Source organism: Lynx rufus, unplaced genomic scaffold, assembly GCF_022079265.1.
Source record: "Lynx rufus isolate CCGP_SWC_20201006 ecotype Redwood Valley unplaced genomic scaffold, mLynRuf1.p SCAF_6, whole genome shotgun sequence".
Lineage (NCBI taxonomy): Eukaryota > Metazoa > Chordata > Mammalia > Carnivora > Felidae > Lynx > Lynx rufus.
In genome coordinates, this window is record NW_025814878.1 from 93,627,953 (window position 1) to 93,649,148 (window position 21,196).

The 21,196-nt window shown below is 36.2% G+C and overlaps 1 protein-coding gene across 1 annotated transcript in view; it reads right to left on the reverse strand.

Moving 5' to 3' along the window:
• HCRTR2 (hypocretin receptor 2) overlaps nucleotides 1-21,196 on the reverse strand; it is a 123,110-nt gene that overhangs the window by 12,938 nt on the left and 88,976 nt on the right. The window contains exon 4 of the mRNA XM_047103207.1: nucleotides 20,277-20,392. Within this exon, the coding sequence (XP_046959163.1) occupies nucleotides 20,277-20,392 (116 nt within the window). The remainder of the gene's footprint in view (nucleotides 1-20,276; nucleotides 20,393-21,196) is intronic.

Sequence of the window (21,196 nt, forward strand, 5' to 3'; positions counted from 1 at the left end):
ATCTTTCTATAATAACACTGAATGTAAATGGATTAAATGCGCCAACCAAAAGACATAGGGTATCCGAATGGATAAAAAAACAAGACCCATCTATTTGCTGTCTACAAGAGACTCATTTTAGACCTGAGGACACCTTTCGATTGAGAGTGAGGGGATGGAGAACTATTTATCATGCTACTGGAAGCCAGAAGAAAGCTGGAGTAGCCATACTTATATCAGACAAACTAGACTTTAAATTAAAGGCTGTAACAAGAGATGAAGAAGGACATTATATAATAGTTACAGGGTCTATCCATCAGGAAGAGCTAACAATTATAAATGTCTATGCGCCGAATACCGGAGCCCCCAAATATATAAAACAATTACTCATAAACAGAAGCAACCTTATTGATAAGAATGTGGTAATTGCTGGGGACTTTAACACCCCACTTACAGAAATGGATAGATCATCTAGACACACGGTCAATAAAGAAACAAGGGCCCTGAATGAGACACTGGATCAGATGGACTTGACAGATATATTTAGAACTCTGCATCCCAAAGCAACAGAATATACTTTCTTCTCGAGTGCACATGGAACATTCTCCAAGATAGATCATATACTGGGTCACAAAACAGCCCTTCATAAGTTTACAAGAATTGAAATTATACCATGCATACTTTCAGACCACAATGCTATGAAGCTTGAAATCAACCACAGGAAAAAGTCTGGAAAACCTCCAAAAGCGTGGAGGTTAAAGAACACCCTACTAACGAATGAGTGGGTCAACCAGGCAATTAGAGAAGAAATCAAAAAATATATGGAAACAAACGAAAATGAAAATACAACAATCCAAACGCTTTGGGACGCAGCGAAGGCAGTCCTGAGAGGAAAATACATTGCAATCCAGGCCTATCTCAAGAAACAAGAAAAATCCCAAATACAAAATCTAACAGCACACCTAAAGGAAATAGAAGCAGAACAGCAAAGGCAGCCTAAACCCAGCAGAAGAAGAGAAATAATAAAGATCAGAGCAGAAATAAACAATATAGAATCTAAAAAAACTGTAGAGCAGATCAACGAAACCAAGAGTTGGTTTTTTGAAAAAATAAACAAAATTGACAAACCTCTAGCCAGCTTCTCAAAAAGAAAAGGGAGATGACCCAAATAGATAAAATAATGAATGAAAATGGAATGATTACAACCAATCCCTCAGAGATACAAACAATTATCAGGGAATACTATGAAAAATTCTATGCCAACAAATTGGACAACCTGGAAGAAATGGACAAATTCCTGAACACCCACACTCTTCCAAAACTCAATCAGGAGGAAATAGAAAGCTTGAACAGACCCATAACCAGCGAAGAAATTGAATCGGTTATCAAAAATCTCCCAACAAATAAGAGTCCAGGACCAGATGGCTTCCCAGGGGAGTTCTACCAGACGTTTAAAGCAGAGATAATACCTATCCTTCTCAAGCTATTCCAAGAAATAGAAAGGGAAGGAAAACTTCCAGACTCATTCTATGAAGCCAGTATTACTTTGATTCCTAAACCAGACAGAGACCCAGTAAAAAAAGAGAACTACAGGCCAATATCCCTGATGAATATGGATGCCAAAATTCTCAATAAGATACTAGCAAATCGAATTCAACAGCATATAAAAAGAATTATTCACCATGATCAAGTGGGATTCATTCCTGGGATGCAGGGCTGGTTCAACATTCGCAAATCAATCAATGTGATACATCACATTAACAAAAAAAAAAGAGAAGAACCATATGATCCTGTCAATCAATGCAGAAAAGGCCTTTGACAAAATCCAGCACCCTTTCTTAATAAAAACCCTTGAGAAAGTCGGGATAGAAGGAACATACTTAAAGATCATAAAAGCCATTTATGAAAAGCCCACAGCTAACATCATCCTCAACGGGGAAAAACTGAGAGCTTTTTCCCTGAGATCAGGAACACGACAGGGATGCCCACTCTCACCGTTGTTGTTTAACATAGTGCTGGAAGTTCTAGCATCAGCAATCAGACAACAAAAGGAAATCAAAGGCATCCAAATTGGCAAAGATGAAGTCAAGCTTTCGCTTTTTGCAGATGACATGATATTATACATGGAAAATCCGATAGACTCCACCAAAAGTCTGCTAGAACTGATACATGAATTCAGCAAAGTTGCAGGATACAAAATCAATGTACAGAAATCAGTTGCATTCTTATACACTAACAATGAAGCAACAGAAAGACAAATAAAGAAACTGATCCCATTCACAATTGCACCAAGAAGCATAAAATACCTAGGAATAAATCTAACCAAAGATGTAAAGGATCTGTATGCTGAAAACTATAGAAAGCTTATGAAGGTAATTGAAGAAGATTTAAAGAAATGGAAAGACATTCCCTGCTCATGGATTGGAAAAATAAATATTGTCAAAATGTCAATACTACCCAAAGCTATCTACACATTCAATGCAATCCCAATCAAAATTGTACCAGCATTCTTCTCGAAACTAGAACAAGCAATCCTAAAATTCATATGGAACCACAAAAGGCCCCGAATAGCCAAAGGAATTTTGAAGAAGAAGACCAAAGCAGGAGGCATCACAATCCCAGACTTCAGCCTCTACTACAAAGCTGTCATCATCAAGACAGCATGGTATTGGCACAAAAACAGACACACAGACCAATGGAATAGAATAGAAACCCCAGAACTAGACCCACAAACATATGGCCAACTCATCTTTGACAAAGCAGGAAAGAACATCCAATGGAAAAAAGACAGCCTCTTTAACAAATGGTGCTGGGAGAACTGGACAGCAACATGCAGAAGGTTGAAACTAGACCACTTTCTCACACCATTTACAAAAATAAACTCAAAATGGATAAAGGACCTAAATGTGAGACAGGAAACCATCAGAACCTTAGAGGAGAAAGCAGGAAAAGACCTCTCTGACCTCAGCCGTAGCAATCTCTTACTCGACACATCCCCAAAGGCAAGGGAATTAAAAGCAAAAGTGAATTACTGGGACCTTATGAAGCTAAAAAGCTTCTGCACAACAAAGGAAACAACCAACAAAACTAAAAGGCAACCAACGGAATGGGAAAAGATATTTGCAAATGACATATCGGACAAAGGTCTAGTATCCAAAATCTATAAAGAGCTCACCAAACTCCACACCCGAAAAACAAATAACCCAGTGAAGAAATGGGCAGAAAACATGAATAGACACTTCTCTAAAGAAGACATCCAGATGGCCAACAGGCACATGAAAAGATGTTCAGCGTCGCTCCTTATCAGGGAAATACAAATCAAAACCACACTCAGGTATCACCTCACGCCAGTCAGAGTGGCCAAAATGAACAAATCAGGAGACTATAGATGCTGGAGAGGATGTGGAGAAACGGGAACCCTCTTGCACTGTTGGTGGGAATGCAAATTGGTGCAGCCGCTCTGGAAAGCAGTGTGGAGGTTCCTCAGAAAATTAAAAATAGACCTACCCTATGACCCAGCAATAGCACTGCTAGGAATCTACCCAAGGGATACAGGAGTACTGATGCATAGGGGCACTTGTACCCCAATGTTCATAGCAGCACTCTCAACAATAGCCAAATTATGGAAAGAGCCTAAATGTCCATCAACTGATGAATGGATAAAGAAATTGTGGTTTATATACACAATGGAATACTACGTGGCAATGAGAAAAAAGGAAATATGGCCTTTTGTAGCAACGTGGATGGAACTGGAGAGTGTGATGCTAAGTGAAATAAGCCATACAGAGAAAGACAGATACCATATGGTTTCACTCTTATGTGGATCCTGAGAAACTTAACAGGAACCCATGGGGGAGGGGAAGGAAAAAAAAAAAAAAAAAGGACGTTAGAGTGGGAGAGAGCCAAAGCATAAGAGACTGTTAAAAACTGAGAACAAACTGAGGGTTGATGGGGGGTGGGAGGGAGGGGCGGGTGGGTGATGGGTATTGAGGAGGGCACCTTTTGGGATGAGCACTGGGTGTTGTATGGAAACCAAGTTGTCAATAAACTTCATATAAAAAAAAAATACCCATGTCTCCATCTAACAAGTCAGAATTAGCATTCAGTCCTGTCTCACTACAGAGTCTACCTTTTTTTCCCATCGTTTCCATTTATAAGCTTCAACACAATGTATTATGGAAGTCAGTAAATTTTTATGCCTAGTTACGTGGAATAAATAATCATACAAAAGGGCAATTGAGAAATCCAGCCTGGTAGGCTGTCTGTGGAGGAAGGTCTTCCCCTGCTATCTTAGGAAAGGCTCAACCATCTGACTGTGGAAAGTTCCTGGACACACACACACACACACACACACACACACACACTTATTCCATTATTTTCAATAAACTTTAAAATCATCTTTGATATGAAAATATATCCTGGAAGAGATATTACCACAATTATGAATTGGAAATATCACATAAATGATGGACCTTGAACCCTGCCCTTTCTTAAAGTATTTGTGACCAGGATTAAGTCACAAGAAAAGGCAAATGTGTGGCATACATTAAAAGAATAGAGAATATTATGAACAACCAATACATTTGCAATCTTAAATGAGATGGATAAATACCTTTAAAAAAATAAAGATTACTGAAACTGACACTATAATTCCAAACCTTGCTACAAAAAAAAAAAAACCTTCCAGACCCAGATAGGATCATTGTTCCTGATCGATCAATTCGATTGAACAGTAAAAATAAACACTACCATCTGATTCAGACTCTTTCTGAATTCAAAGAAACAATTATACTTTCTGACTAATTTTATAAGACCACAGTTATCCTAAAAGTAAAAAAAACATGACAACAAAAGAAAACAGTTGACAAAATATCTCTCATGAGTAGAGATGAAAAATTCCTGAAAATATATTATCAAATTGCATTCAGCAATATACAAAAAGGATAATAAAATTCACTCAATAAATCAGACTGATTCCAGCAATGCAGTGTTGATTAAACATTCAAAGGTTAATCAATGTAATTTTAATATTAACAGAATAAGAGAAATAATATGAGATTTCAAAAAATAAAGGAAAAGCATTTGAAAAATCCAACACATTTTCATGATACAAGTCTCAGTAAACTTGTAAACTAGTAATATAAAGAAACCTAATCAACCTGATAAAGGGCATCTTACCTAATGGAAAAAGATGAATGCTTTTTTTTTTAAATATTTATTTTTGATGGGGCTCATGGGTGGCTCAGTTGAGCATCAGACTTCAGCTCAGTCATAATTTCATGGCTTATGGGTTCAAGCCCCCCCAAGTGGGACTCTGCTGATGGCTCGGAGCCTGGAGCCTGCTTCTGATTCTGTGCCTCCCTCTCTCTCTGCCCCTCCCTCACTCATACTCTGTCTCTCTCCTTCTCAAAAATAAATTTTAAAAAAACATTAAAATTTTTGTAAGTATTTTTTGAGGGAGAAAGAGTAAAGTGGGGAGGGGTAGAAAGAGAGGGAACAGAGGATCTGAAGCAGCCTCTGTGCTGACAGCAGTAATAAGTCTTTTCTCACTACTTCTACTCAACATTATACTGGAGGTCTCAACCAGTACAAGAAGACAAGAAAAATAGATAAAAGGTATATAGATTGATTTTATTGAGGACATTATTGCTTACGAAGTAAATCCTAGGGAATCTCCAAAACTCCACTAGAATTGTTACATGAAATTAGCAATATGCAGGATCCAAAATCAAAAAACAATCAGTTGTATTTCTGTGATATGATTTACTATAGAAATCTATAAATTATATATATATACACACACACACATTGTATCATTCAGATGACCAAAATATACTAGATCTTCATCTACCATTCCTGTAAGTACTTCAGTGCCATAAAGGTGAGATGGGTATCTTGTTTTAAACAAGGGAACCTAAAGTCAAAAGCTAGTTGCCAGGAGGACCAACCATTAAAGGGTTGTAACTTTCAGTCCCACTCCCTGACCTCTGGGTAAGAAAGAGGGCTGGAGTTTGAATCAGCCAGAGCCAATGACTTACTCAATCATGACTACATAATGAAACCTCTATAAAAACCCAAAAGGACAATGGGTTTCAGAGAGCTTCCTGGCTGGTGAATGTAAGGAGATGCGGGGTGAGAGGTTTACCAGGAGGGAGCCTGGAAGCTCCTTACCCTGTGTATCTCTTCATCTGCCTGTTGATTTGTATCCTTTAGCATATACTTTAATAAACTAGTAAACACAAGTGTTTCAAAAATGAGCCACTTTAGCAAATTAAAACAATCTGAGGAGGAGGTCATTGGAATCCCCAATCTGTAGTTGGTCTGTCAGTCAGAAGCACAGGTCACAGCCTGGGGCTTGTGACTGGCATCTAAAGTGGGAAGTGGGGCAGGGGTGCCTGGGTGGCTCAGTCAGTTAAGCATCCGCCTCTTGGTTTTGGCTCAGGTCATGATCTCATGGTTCGTGGGTTCAAGCCCCTCATTGGGCTCCATGCTGACAGCACGGAGCCTGCTTGGGATTCTCTCTCTCCCTCTCTCTGCTGCTGCTCACTCTTTCTGTCTCTCAAAATAAATAAATAAATTTAAAAAAAATTGAAGTGATAAGTGGGAGAGCAGTCTTTTAGGACTGAACCCTAAAACACGTGGAATCTGTCTTCAAGTAGATAGTGTCAGAATTGCTGACATTGGTGTTGTGTGTACCAGAACACCACACCCTAAACATTAGAATTAGGTCTGGGAAACCTAAAAGAACTTCTATAAACCAGTAGTAAACAACTGGAAAATTCGATTACAAAATAACATGAGTTTCAATGGAAAGAACAAGTAATCTTATTCTTTAACAATACATGGACAAAATATGTATACATAAGATTATATAAGTTGTTAAGAGCTATCAAAAAAGACAAATAAATGGGGAGATACACCATGTCAATGAATTGGAACTTAAAGTTATTAATATGTCAATTTTCCTCCAAGTGATCCATAGATTAAATGCTATCAATCCCATTCAAAAAAGCAGCAATTTTCTTGAGAAAGGTGAAACACAGATTTGCAAAATGTTTATGAAATGCTGTGCAGTTATGAAGGAACCCAGTACAGAGTCACTTAACGGCCAGGAAAGGGGGTATAACTACTCAAAGCAGAGAAGGAGAAAGGCAGAGAGGAGGGCCATGAAATGGTGGTACATAAACAGGCCACGAACAATGCCGCTCAATGCTGGCAAATGCTCAAGCAAGAAATCCTTAGGGAAACATTTTTTGGAAATCATTGGTGACTTCATTGAGAGATGTTTCAGTGGAGTGATAGGATTTGAATAAGAATAAAGTGGGCTGAGAGATCAGTGGGAGTGGAAGGTGGTAAGAAAAAGGAGTCAACAAATAAAAATATCATGCATTTTAGCTAGCAGGAGGAGCAAAGGGTTAAGTTAACATCTGGAAGAGTCTGAGAGTTAGGATGAGAGAAAAATGCCCACTCCAGGAGGACACTCTTCTTTACCTTTCCTCTATCCTTTAGCTCATTACCCATTTTATCATAATAGAGTACAACTGATGCTTGGTAGATGCTATCTCATATAAAGCAATAATCTCTATCTTCCTCTGTGTGTCTGGCAAAAACAATGGAACTTTTTCTTATTTTTTACATTACCATTTGAAAATGATTTGGCTCTAAGACCCACAGACATTTTTTTTCCATATAACTCCATGACTTTTTTTTAATCCTGCTACAGCTCTTTTATTTATTTTTAAATGTTTATTTATTTTTGAGAGAGAGAGAGAGAGAGAGAGAGAGAGAGAACAAACAGAGGAGTGGCAGAGAAGGGAGGCACAGAATCTGAAGTAGGCTCCAGGCTCCACATAGCCCAATGCAGGGCCCGAACCCACAAACCATGAGATCATGACATGAGCTGAAGTTGAAAGCTTAACTGACTGAGCTACCCAGGCTGCCCAAAGCACAGCCTTTCTAGAGATTAGATGTATATGCTAATTCCTCATAAGAATCTGTCCCTCTCTTGACTTCATTCTCAATCTTGCAATAAATAGCTCTACTTGCAGATTCTACAGATGACCCTGCTACAGACAACAGCAGCTATAATTGTTGTCCCTGATTCTCTCACCCAACCCTCGAACTCAAGGCTCTTGTCCTTTGTCCATCCCCAGATGTGTTGTCTCTCAACATGACTCCATCACCCAATTAGCTCTTTGTAGAAACTGGCTTCCCCTTCCCTTCCTGGAATCCAACAAATGGTTTTCACTGAATAGGTCCTTTCATGCTTCCATACTTCTATGGACCTTAAAATCTTAGTCACAAACAACCTTTGGATAATATTCCCATTACATATTCTCGTTGCATCAACATGTTGAGTTGTGTGTTTAACCTTTTTTACTTCTCCAGAGTTTGAGCAGAAGAATTTGTAAAAGAATTCCCTTCCATATTTAGTTACTTTAAAAAAAATCACTTTTTGTTATTTTTATTTTTTAGTGTTTATTTATTTTTGAGAGAGAGAGAGAGAAACAGAGTGTGAGCGGGGGGGGGGGGGGCAGAGAGATGGGGGAGACACAGAATCTGAAGCATGCTCCAGGCTCTGAGCTGTCAGCACAGAGCCTGCCTGACACGGGGCTCGAATTCACAAACTCTTGTTTTTTTTTTGTTTTTTGTTTTTTTTTGTTTTTTAACATATTTATTGAGACATAATTTATATGTCATAAATTCCCTTTTAAGGGGTACAGTTAAGTAGGTTTTAGTGTATTCGCAAAGTTGTGCAATTATCACCCCATCACTGTCTACTTCCAGTATTTTCATCACCGTGAAATAAAACTCCAAACCCTTTAGCAGTCACTTCCTATCTCCCCATCCTACTACCCGCTGCAAACACAAACCATTCTGGCTTTATAAAATTTCCTATTCTTTACATTTCATGTAAACAGAATCATACAATATGTAGTTTTTTGTGTCAGGCTATTTTCACTTAATAATAATTTCAAGATTCACCCATATTGTAGTATTTCAATATTTCATTATTTTTATAGCTAAATAATATTCTATTGTACACCTATACCACAATTAGTTTATTAATTCATCCATTGATGGACATTGATTTGTTTCCACTTTTGGACTGCTATTGATGCTGTTGCTATGCACAACAATGTATAAGTTTTTATGTGGACATGTTTTCAATTCTCTTGGGTATATAGTTAGGGATTAAATTGCTACCACATGGTAATCCTTTAAGATTTTGAGGAATGGCCAAACCATTTTCCAAAGTAGCTGCATCAGTTTCCATTTTTACCAGCAGTATAATGAGAGTACTAATTTCTCTGCATTCTCACCAATAATTGTTATCTTAAAAAAATTATTTTAGGGGCGCCTGGGTGGCACAGTCGGTTAAGCGTCCGACTTCAGCCAGGTCACCATCTCGCGGTCCGGGAGTTCGAGCCCCGCGTCAGGCTCTGGGCTGATGGCTCAGAGCCTGGAGCCTGTTTCCGATTCTGTGTCTCCCTCTCTCTCTGCCCCTCCCCCGTTCATGCTCTGTCTCTCTCTGTCCCCAAAAAAATAAATAAACGTTGAAAAAACATTTAAAAAAAATTATTTTAGCCACCATATTGAGTGTGAAGAGATATCTTACTGTGGCTTTGATTTGCATTTTCCTAATAACTAACATTGTTGAGCATCTTTTGATGTGCTTATTGGCCATTTCTTTATTTTCTTTGAAGAAAATGTTATTAAAATCATTGCCCACTTTTAATGTGTTATTTATTTTTATTGTTGAATCATAAGAGTTCTTTATATATTTTTGATATGTCTTTTATCATATATTTGATTTGCAAACATTTTCTCCGATTCTGTGGGTCACCTCTTCACTTTCCTCATGGTATACTCTGAAGTGCGAATGTTTTTATTCCAATAGCATCCAGTTTATCTATTTTTAAAATTTTTTTGCTTGTGGTTAGGCGTAATTTAAATCATTAGTCTAAAACAAGGTCATAATGATGCCTGACCTCAGTCTTATAATGAATGTGTTGTCCTATAAGATTTTGAGATGGCCCCTGACTTACAATGGTTTGGCCTATGATTTTTTTTAACTTTATAATGGTACAAAAGTAATACACATTCAGTAGAAATTGTTCTTTGAAATTTGATATTTCTCTGGGCTATTAATATGTGGTAAAATATTCTCTCATGATTCCAGGAAGTGGCAGCAAGCACCCAGTCAGCCATACAGTCATGAAGGTAAACAACTGATACATTTAAACCTATTCTGTGTTTTACTTTCAGTACAGTATTTAATAAATGCATGAAATATTCAACACTTTATTTTTTTCAATTTATTTATTTATTTTGAGAGAGGGCATGTCTGCATGAGCCAGCCGGCTAAGGGCAGAGAGAGAGAGAGAGAGAGAGAGAGAGAGAGAATCCCAAGCAGGTTCTACTCTGTTAGCTCAGAGCCCATAAGTCTCCATCCCACCAACCGTGAGATGATGACCTGAGCTGAAATCAAGAGTCGGGTGCTTAACCAACTGAACCACTCCGGCGCCTGCCAACACTTTACTATAGAATAGGTTTTATGTTAGATTATTTTGCCCAAATGTAGGTTAATATATGTGTTCTTCACACATTTAAATTAAGATAGGCTAAGTGATGACATTTTCACAGGTCAGGTGTATTAAATGAATTTTTGACCTAGGTTATTTTCAACTTATGATGGCTTTATTGGGATGTAACCCCACTCTACATTGAGGAAGATCTGTATTAACTCTCATATTTAAGTCTACAATCTACTCTGAGTTAAATTTTATATATGGTGAAAGGTGATGTTAATTCCATTATTTTGAGTATATAAAGTCATCCCAGCAGGGTTTGCTGACAAGACTATGATTTTCCCCATTGAATTGTGAGACACTTTTGTTAATAACTAATTAACCATAAACATAAGGGTTTTTTCAATCAAAATTGCACCAGCATTCTTCTCAAAGCTAGAACAAGCGATCCTAAAATTCATATGGAACCACAAAAGGCCCCGAATAGTCAAAGTAATTTTGAAGAAGAAGACCAAAGAGGGAGGCATCACAATCCCAGACTTTAGCCTCTACTACAAAGCTGTAATCATCAAGACAGCATGGTATTGGCACAAAAACAGACACATAGACCAATGGAATAGAACACAACTACAGAATTGGACCCACAAAAGTATGGCCAACTAATCTTTGACAAAGCAGGAAAGAATATCCAATGGAAAGAAGGCAGTCTCTGTAACAAATGGTGCTGGGAGAACTGGACAGCAACATGCAGAAGAATGAAACTAGACCACTTTCTTACATCATTCACAAAAATAAACTCAAAATGGATAAAGGACCTGAATGTGAGACAGGAAACCATCAAAACCCTAGAGGAGAAAGCAGGAAAAAACCTCTCTGACGTCAGCTGCAGCAATTTCTTACTTGGCACATCTCCAAAGGCACGGGAATTAAAAGCAAAAATGAACTATTGGGACTTCATCAAGATAAAAAGCTTCTGCACTGAAAAGGAAACAACCAACAAAACTAAAAGGCAACCGACAGAATTGGAAAAGATATTTGCAAATGACATATCGGACCAAAGGCTAGTGTCCAAAACCTATAAAGAATTCACCAAACTGCACACCCAAAAAACAGATAATCCAGTGAAGAAATGGGCAAAAGACATGAATAGACACTTCTCTAAAGAAGACATCCAGATGGCCAACAGGCACATGAAAAGATGCTCAATGTCACTCCTCATCAGGGAAATACAAATCAAAACCACACTGAGATCTCACCTCATGCCAGTCAGACTGGCTAAAATGAACAAATCAGGAGACTATAGATGCTGGCGAGGATGTGGAGAAACGGGAACCCTCTTGCATTGTTGGTGGGAATGCAAACTGGTGCAGTCGCTCTGGAAAACAGTATGGAGGTTCCTCAAAAAATTAAAAATAGACCTACCCTATGACCCAGCAATAGCACTGCTAGGAATTTACCCAAGGGATACAGGAGTACTGATGCATAGGGGCACTTGTACCCCAATGTTGATAGCAGCACTTTCAACAATAGCCAAATTATGGAAAGAGCCTAAATGATCATCAACTGATGAATAGGTAAAGAAGTTTTGGTTTATATATACAATGGAATACTACTTGGCAATGAGAAAGAATGAAACATGGCCTTTTGTAGCAACGTGGATGGAACTGGAGAGTGTTATACTAAGTGAAATAAGTCATACAGAGAAAGACAGATACCATATGTTTTCACTCTTATGTGGAAACTGAGAAACTTAACAGAACACCATGGGGGAGGGGAAGGGAAAAAAAAAAGTTAGAGAGGGAGAGAGCCAAACCATAAGAGACTCTTAAAAACTGAGAATAAACTGAGGGTTGATGGAGGGTGGGAGGGAGGGGAGGGTGGGTGATGGGCATTGAGGAGGGCCCCTGTTGGGATGAGCACTGCGTGTTGTATGAAAACCAATTTGACAATAAATTTCGTATTAAAACAAAACAAAACAAAATACATAAGGTTTTTTGCAGACTTTGAATTCTATTTCACTGACCTATATGACTATCTGTATGCAAATACTACACTATCTTGATTACTTAAGTTTTATAAGATTGGACATTGAAAAGTGACTTTTCCAACTTTGTCTTTTTGAAGATTATTTTGGCAATTCCTGGTATCTTTCATTTCCACATTGATTTTAGTACAGTTTGCCAATTTGTGCAAAAACAAAAAAACTAACAAAAATCCACAAGGCAGCTGGGTGTATGATAGGGATTGTGATGAATCCGTGGATTGGTTTGAGAATTTTTCTATCTTACCAATATTAAGTATTCCATTCCATGAATATGGAATGTCATTTCATTTATGTAGTTTATGTAGTCCTTCTTTAATTTTTAAATGATCCTGCATGTTTTTATATGTTATTCGTTTATTCTATTAAATTTATAACTGTTTTACTTTTTTGGTGCTATTTTATGTGGAATTATTTTGTTAATTCCAGTTTTAGGTTGTTCTTTACTAGTTTATAGACGTGAAACTAATTTTTATTTACTGATCTATTATTTTCAAAACTTACTGAACTTGTTTATTAATTTTTTGCATGTGGATTCTTTAGGATTTTCTATGTACAAGTTCATGTACTCTATGAAGAAAGAGAGCTTACTTCTTACTTTTCAATCTTGATGACTTTTATTATTATTATTATTATTATTATTATTATTATTATTTCTTGACTAACTGACCTGGGTAGAATATAGTTCTATTCAATATTGAATAGATTAAATAGAACTGCTAAGATCAGATATCCTTGTCATGTTCCTGATCTTAGCAGGGGAATATTCAGTCTTTCACTGTAAGATATAATGTTAGCTGTAGGATTTTATAGATACCTTTTATCAAATTGAAGTCTATTTTTTTTCCTAGTTGATTGAGTGCTTTTATCTTGAAAGGGTATTTTTTGGTCAAATGCTTTGTTGCATTTACTGAAATGATCATGTGGATTTTGTCTTCTGTTAATGTAGTATTACACTGATTGATTTTCAAATCCTGCTTCATCATCCTGTATTACCTTTTTTACATATCGGGTATGGTTTGCTAGTATTTTGTTGAGTATACTACTCTGTATTCTTACGTATATTAGTCTGTAGTTTTCTTGTGATATATTTGTCTACTTTTAATAGCAGTGTAATTCTGTCCTTATGGAATGATGTGGGGTGTGTTCTCTCCTCTACTTTTTGGAAGAGTTTGTGGAAGTTTGGTATTAATTGTCCTTTAAATATTTGGTAGAATTCAACAGGGAAGCCAGTGAGCTTTTTCTGTGGGAAATTTCTTATTACTAATTTAATCTCTTGATTTATAATAGGTCTATTCAGATTTTCTAATTCTCCTTTAGATGATTTTAGTAGTTTGTGTATTTTTATGAATTTGTCCACTTTATGCTATCTATCTTTTTACTATCTTTTCTGGCATGCAATTATTCATAGCATTCCCTTACCTTTTCTATTTCTGTAACATTTGTGGTGATGTTCCTCTTTTACTTGTGATTTTAGTGATCTTTTCTTGTTTTTTCTTGTCAGTATCTTTCAAAGAACCGATTTTCAGTTTAATTGACTTTTATCTATTATTTTCCATATTCTATTTCCTTACACTCTACGCTTTATTATTTCCTTCCTACTATTTGCTTTGGTCTTTAATGTTTTCTTCTATTTCTAACTTCTAAAAGTGGAATGTTGGTTTATTGATATGAGATCTTTCTTCTTTTGAACATAGGTGATATAACTATCAATTTCTCTCTAAACAGTTCTTTTGCTGAATTTCATAAGTTTTGATGTATTGTTTTCATTTTTATTTATTTCAAAGTGTTTTAAGCTCTTTTGTAATTTCTTCTTTTACCATTTGATTATTTATTTATTTATTTATTTTTAATGGTCAGAACACTTATTTTTTTAACATTTATTCATTTTTGAGAGACAGAGAGAGACAGAGCATAAGCAGGGAGGGGTAGAGAGAGAGGGAGACACAGAATCCAAAGCAGGCTTCAGGCTCTGAGCTGTCAGCACAGAGACTGACACAGGGCTCGAACTCATGAACCATGAGATCATGACCTGAGGCGAAATCAGAAGCCTGACTCAGCCACCCAGGCGCCCCTACCTTTTGGTTATTTAAAAGTGAAAGGTTTAAATTCCATATACTTGTGAATGAATTTCCCATTTTCTGTCTTTGGTTAATGTCCAATATAATTCAATTATAGTAGAAGAATGCACTTTTTATGACTTCCATTATTTTAAGTGTTCTGAGACTTGCTTTATGGCTTATCATTGGATCTAGTCTGGAGAAGAGTCCATGTGCACTTTTGATGAATGCACATTCTGCTGTTTTTGAAGGACTGTTCTGTAGACACTTGTTAGGTCTAGTTGGTTGATAGTTTTGTACCAGTCTTCTATTTCCTTGTTAATATTCTGCCTAGATTTTCTATCCATTACTGAAAGAGGAGTACTAAAGTTTTCAACTATTACTGTTGCATTGTGGATTTCTCTTTTCAATTCTGTTTTTGCCTCATGTATTGTGGATTTCATTTGCTAAGTTTATATTTCTTTTAGAAAAATTTTTAAATTTTATTTATTTATTTTTGAGAGAGAGAGAGAGAGAGAAAATGTGTGTGAGTGGGGGAGAGACAGAGGCAGGGGAGACAGAATTCCAAGCAGAGCCTGAGGCAAGGCTTGAATTCATGAACCATGAGGTGATGACCTGAGCCAAAATCAAGAGTCAAATGCAGAACCAACTGAGCCACCCAGGCACCCCAAGTTTATAATTTTCATAACTTCCTGATAGATCGACTTATTATTTTGAAATATCCTTATTTATCTACAGTTAATTTTTTTTAACTTTAGAGACAGAGAGCAAGAGCAGGAGAGAGGGACAGAGCAGGGGGACACACACACACAAAGAGAGAGGGAGAGGGACAGGGAGAGGGAGAGGGAGAGGGAGAGGGAGAGGGAGAGGGAGAGGGAGAGGGAGAGGGGGGGAGAGAGAGAGAGAGAGAGAGAGAGAGAATCTTAGCATGGAGAGAATCTCCAGAGTGTGGAGCTCAATGTGGGGCTCACTCTCATGACCCTGGGATCACAACCTGAGCCAAGATCAAGAGCCAGACACTCAGCTGACTGAGCCACCCAGCCCCCCCAGTCACAATTTTTTTTGGAAGATTTTTATTTTTAAGTTATCTCTACACCCAGTTTGAGGCACAAACTCACAAACTCGAGGTCAAGAATCACATGCTTTACTGACAGCCAGCCAGGTATCCCTATAGTCACAGTTTTTGTTAAAGTTTCCTTTAATATTACTACAGCTACTTCAGCTTTATTTTGGTTACTGTTTCCATAGTATGTTTTTTCCTACTATTTTATATTTAACTATTTGTGTCTTTGAATATGAGATGTGTCTTTTGTAGATAGCATGGAGTTGTATCGTTTTATGTTTGTTTTTTTATTCTGTCAATCTCTGGCATGTTTTATTCATTTACATTAACTTAGTTATTGAAAAGGAATAATTTGTATCCATCAGTTTGCTGTTTGTTTCTGTATGTATCAAGTCTATTTTGTTCGTCTATTCCTCCATTGCTGCTTTATGTTAAATAGATATTTTCTAGTATACCATTTTAAAGCTCTTGCTTCCTTTTTTTCACAATAGTCTTCTGAGTTATTTTCTTAGTTGTTGCCCTGAGAGTTACAATTAGCAACCTAAACAATAGTTGGATTAATGGAAATTTGATTTCAATAGTGTATAAAAACTTTGATCCAATCTAGCTTCATTCCCTTCTCTTTCCTTTGAATTATACTTTACATTATAAGCTGAATCTATACAGTTTTATAATTATTGCTTTATGCTATTGTGTCTTAAGTCAAGTAGGAGAATAAAAGTATTACAAACAGAAATATTTATACTTTCTTTTGTATTTACCTATGTGGTTACTTTCATTAGTGCTCTTTATTTCTCTGTGTGGACTTGAGGTATCACCTTTTGATTCTGCCTCCTCAATTACAATTTGCTGTCTATTTTCTCACACAGGACTGAGTTATCATCCCCTAATATTAATTATTTTAAGTTTTCTTAGACGAATGTTGAATAACAAAGAGTAGTAGAAAAGACTGTGATAAAAATTAGGACAGGAAAATTTTTTCAAAGTTATATTCCTTGGTAAGTTGAAATTCAGTTCAGACTCAAAGATCAGGTATGATTCATCCCCAGTTCATCCCACAGTACCAGTAATATAGTGGGTGCTTAATAAATATTTTTGGAATGAGTTAGCATGAGTTCACATGATGATTATAATTTAAGTGTTGAATTATCGCAGCCTAGAACTAGTAAGAACACTGATAGAGTCATATAAGCTAAGATTAAACAGGTCTTAGGAAGAAGAGGCTTAGAGAAGCCTCTGTAGAATCTCCAGACTGAATGAATTTCCTGAGTCACATTATCAAGAAAGAATTTAAGTCATTGATTATAGCAAAGCATTAGTTAATTCATTTAATGAAGATTGAAGTTCTTGAGAAAGTCAGACAAGGTTGCATGCTTTACTCATTAATAATCTTACACTTAGAAATTCCAAAGTATGTAACAGATTCCATGCATCTGTAAGGTTAAGCAAATAAGATAGGCCCTCCATTTGATGGCTCACTTGATGTAGCCTATGGCACACATAATGCCTTGGAACTCAGTTTATAGACATTAACAGTTGGAAACTCAGAGTTGCTCAAGCAGAATTCTACATAATCACCCATTTGGGGTTAATTTACTTTATTGTGGCTCCTAAAGTGAGCTCAGCTGAACTTGTCATTTTCCATTCCAATCTGTTTTGTAAATGTTTTTAGTTTCACAGCCCAAGCATTTTACTGCAAATCTCCTAGATCATGTGGTTTGTGCTAACCAGAACAATTCATCAAAAGAATGTAGGTTATTTCTAAACCTGCAATACAATTTTGAACTTACTTTAGAGTTTGAGAAATGAAGAACTATAAGCTTTAATAATGGATAAATAAACGGGTTGGAGTTTGGTAGTTATCTATTCAACATTTTTTGGATTACTTTCTTTGTGCAAGATACCATACCATTAAGTGTTTGGGATTCAATGATGAACAATACCGATTTAGGTACCCCACGGAGTTTTAAAGTCATGTCAATCTGGAAATAAATGAATAAGCCAATATAAGCATCTATTATATGTAATGCACACTACTAGAAAAAATATGGAAGTAGGGAATGCTCTTAACACTGAATATTTCTAGTCAAGAATCTCAATGGAAATCTAAAATATCTTTATTCCTACATACTCATTAAAAGCGTTTTCTCTTTCAAGAAAAATTTCAAATTCCAATTTTTCCATGAATTGTTCTATGAACAACTGGGCAATGAATTCCCCAATGTTCTCTTCTTTCTAAATATTCCCAGAACTTCCTCTTATTTTTCTACTCACTTTTTTCTTACAAAGTATTTATTCAGCAACAGATACGTTCTATGTATATTACAAATTGGTGGGATATAAGATAAAGACTAGAGTGTACTATCTTCATCTGTAGAGTAGAGCAGATAGACAAATTAAAAAATGTCATTCTAATGTTATTTAAAAGCACTGTGAAAGAGATCTATTTAAGAAAGTCATCATATACATGGATTCAACACATGCTTGTTATTTTAGATATATAAGCAGATTCCGTTGAAAGGATGATTAACAGTATATACCATTAAGGTATTTTAATTGATGAGCACTTTCTGTGCTCTAGGCACTTGAATTAACTCATCAAATAAGTGTAACAACTCTGAGAGGTAGATGCTATGCAACCCCACTCTAAAGATCATGAAAGAGAGGCAGAGAAATTTTAAAAAATTGACAAAATTCATGCATGTATTAAGTTGCAGACTCAGGATTTAAACTCATGTAGTCCCGACCCTGAGTCTGTGGTTTTGAATTCTCTGTACTGTATCATTCCAATTATTCACTCAGCTTGTAAGAAGATTCCTACTGCCTTTTCACTTGCAGTGTCTTTCTGTGAGAGTAGGATACTTCCCTTCTCCATGGTCCAGTTAATCACAAGACTTGTTTTGGCAAATGAAATATGAGGAGACTTAACACATGCCAGTTCAAAGCAAAGATTTAAGACACAGTACACATTTCTTCCAGATTCCTTGCCCTTTCCCTCAGTTCCAGAATGGCATGTCTCAGGAAGTGCTGTTCCTTTAGACTGAGTTCCGAAATGAGACGACAAGGAGAACACAGCCATAGCCCATCCTCACTATTGCCATGGAACGTCAGTGAGACAAACTTGCTGCAAAGCCACATATTTTAAGGTTGTTTTTTAACAGCAGAATAATGTAGCAAATACTGACTAGTATAATAACAGTTACCAAGAAGTGGGCACGATAGCAACAAGCACCCTAAAATGTGTGATATCACGGCCAGGTGGAGTGTTGAAGAAACCATCACTGGGACCTATAAAACAACACTCATGTTATACAGGGGTACACATTTATTACCTTAGTTGAAAAATTAGAGGTCAGAATGATCGTAAATATTGTTAACAGCTACATTTTTTTAAGATTATAAGAGAAATTGTTTCTTTGCACAAATAGAGGAAAAGAAAAAAAAGTTGGAATTATAAGACACAGGGTGGAAAAATGCAACCATGACTCATATTCAACCAGTAAAAGATATCTTGAAAAATTGCTTTGACTAACAAAATTTGAAGGAGACTCAAATTAAGACTCACCCTCAAAGACCAAAGAAAAGCTTTGTGGCATCCTTTTAATGAATTAGTGTGGTCCAGTAAATTCTTCCCAGTGGATAAAATACATAAGAGCAAACAGACTAACAGCATGGCTTTCCACAAGCCTGATGAGCTCTCAGTGCTGGCAATAAGTTTAGAGAAAGAGAGAGATACATTTCCAAGAGGTGTGGCATTTTAAGGTAAAATGTATAAGAGGATAAGCTATACCCATTGTCTAAACTTTTATAAACCATTACATGTATCTGTTGCTGATTTACTTTGAATCATCAAGGTTCCGCTTAAGCGTCTCCTGCTCTGAATTAGATACCATACCCATCCACCAAGCCTTCCTCTGATCATCTGGCTTATTTTTATGAAGATGATTTTCACTCTGCATCTGACTCTTTCCCTCCTCTAGTCTATGAATTCATCGGTGATGTGGACAGGGGCTTTTAGCTTTTTATCAGATATGTGTGCAAAAGAAATATGATACAATAAATGATGAATGAGCGACAGAGAATGAATATACTCACTGGGAGAGCAAAATTACCTAACAAATTACAATAATCCCCAATCAGTATTATAAACAGTTTCTAAAATTCTAAATTCTGCCTGACTCTCTACTGTACTAAAATAATATTAATAATAATAAGATCTTTGAAGTTGGAGATTTAACCCATATAATAAAAATGTACTACATAAATCTCATAAAGACGACAACATTCTTTACATACAGTCTCAGGAAACTTTAAAGAATTTTTCGTTATTTATTTGACAAAGTAAAACTTATATGAATCCTAGACAAAAATCAAATCAATTCATCACAGTGCTTTAAAATTTAAAGTCATTAAGGCAGTTCATAAACACATTCCCTAAATATTAACCTAAAAATTGCCCAGGCATATTTCCATGGTTAGGGCCTCAACATTTTAGAATACAGTCTTTCAGTAGGCATATTATGTTGGTTCAGTGTACTCTTCACTTTTAGTTTTGAGCACATCCTAAGCAAAGCATAAAGAAATCATTTGAAATCACGTACCTGTCGACACCAGAGTTTACGAAATATTTGCAGATAGGCCAACACCATAAGGCACAGTGGTGCCATATACGTGACCAGGAAGAAACAGATGTGATACATCTTGGGGTAAATTTCACCTGAAATGAAAGCCAAAATAATGAAATCTGGTTTTATAATTCACATATTTTTTTAAAGGTATGTCTGTCAATGTTTTGCCTTCAAAGTACACATTTAACTTCTATATGATTTCACTGGCATGTCTCACACACACACACACACACACACACACACACACACACACAATGTGAAGTCTTAATTTCATTTAATGTACTCAGAAAGGAATAACAACTAACAATTTCTGACTGTGTGTTAACACTGGCTATCCAAAGTCAAGCATTCATTTATCAAAAATAAGTTATCTAGGCTAATTAACGAAAATTAACTTGGAATGCGCTATAAAATTCGCAATAGGAAACAAGACAAGTGATTCTTTCTCATTATAAGTTTCTGGAGAAATGGGAAGCTATTCCAGTTGTACCCCCATGTACGAATGTGGAAAATTTTTCGAAAAATAAACACAGCAAACATTTAATGATTCTTTTTGTTGATTATCAGAACAATATAAAATTTCTCTCTCAGTATTTTGTTTGTATGTATATATATGTATGCAATGCACTTTTAATAAAAATGATATTCTTAAGGTTTTTTTACTTAATCTTTAAACAATTTTTTTAATATTTATCTCATTGATTTAGTCATGAGCACCTCTAGGATTGTAGTGATTTCTTGCCATTAAGTCTAGGTACACAGGCGATATGTATCACAGATTGGGCCTTTATTAAAGAGTCAATTATTCAATTAATAAATAACATTGTGCTTTAATATATATTTTTAGCTTTTCTAAATATATTTATTACTGACTTTTAATTGTTTTATTTATT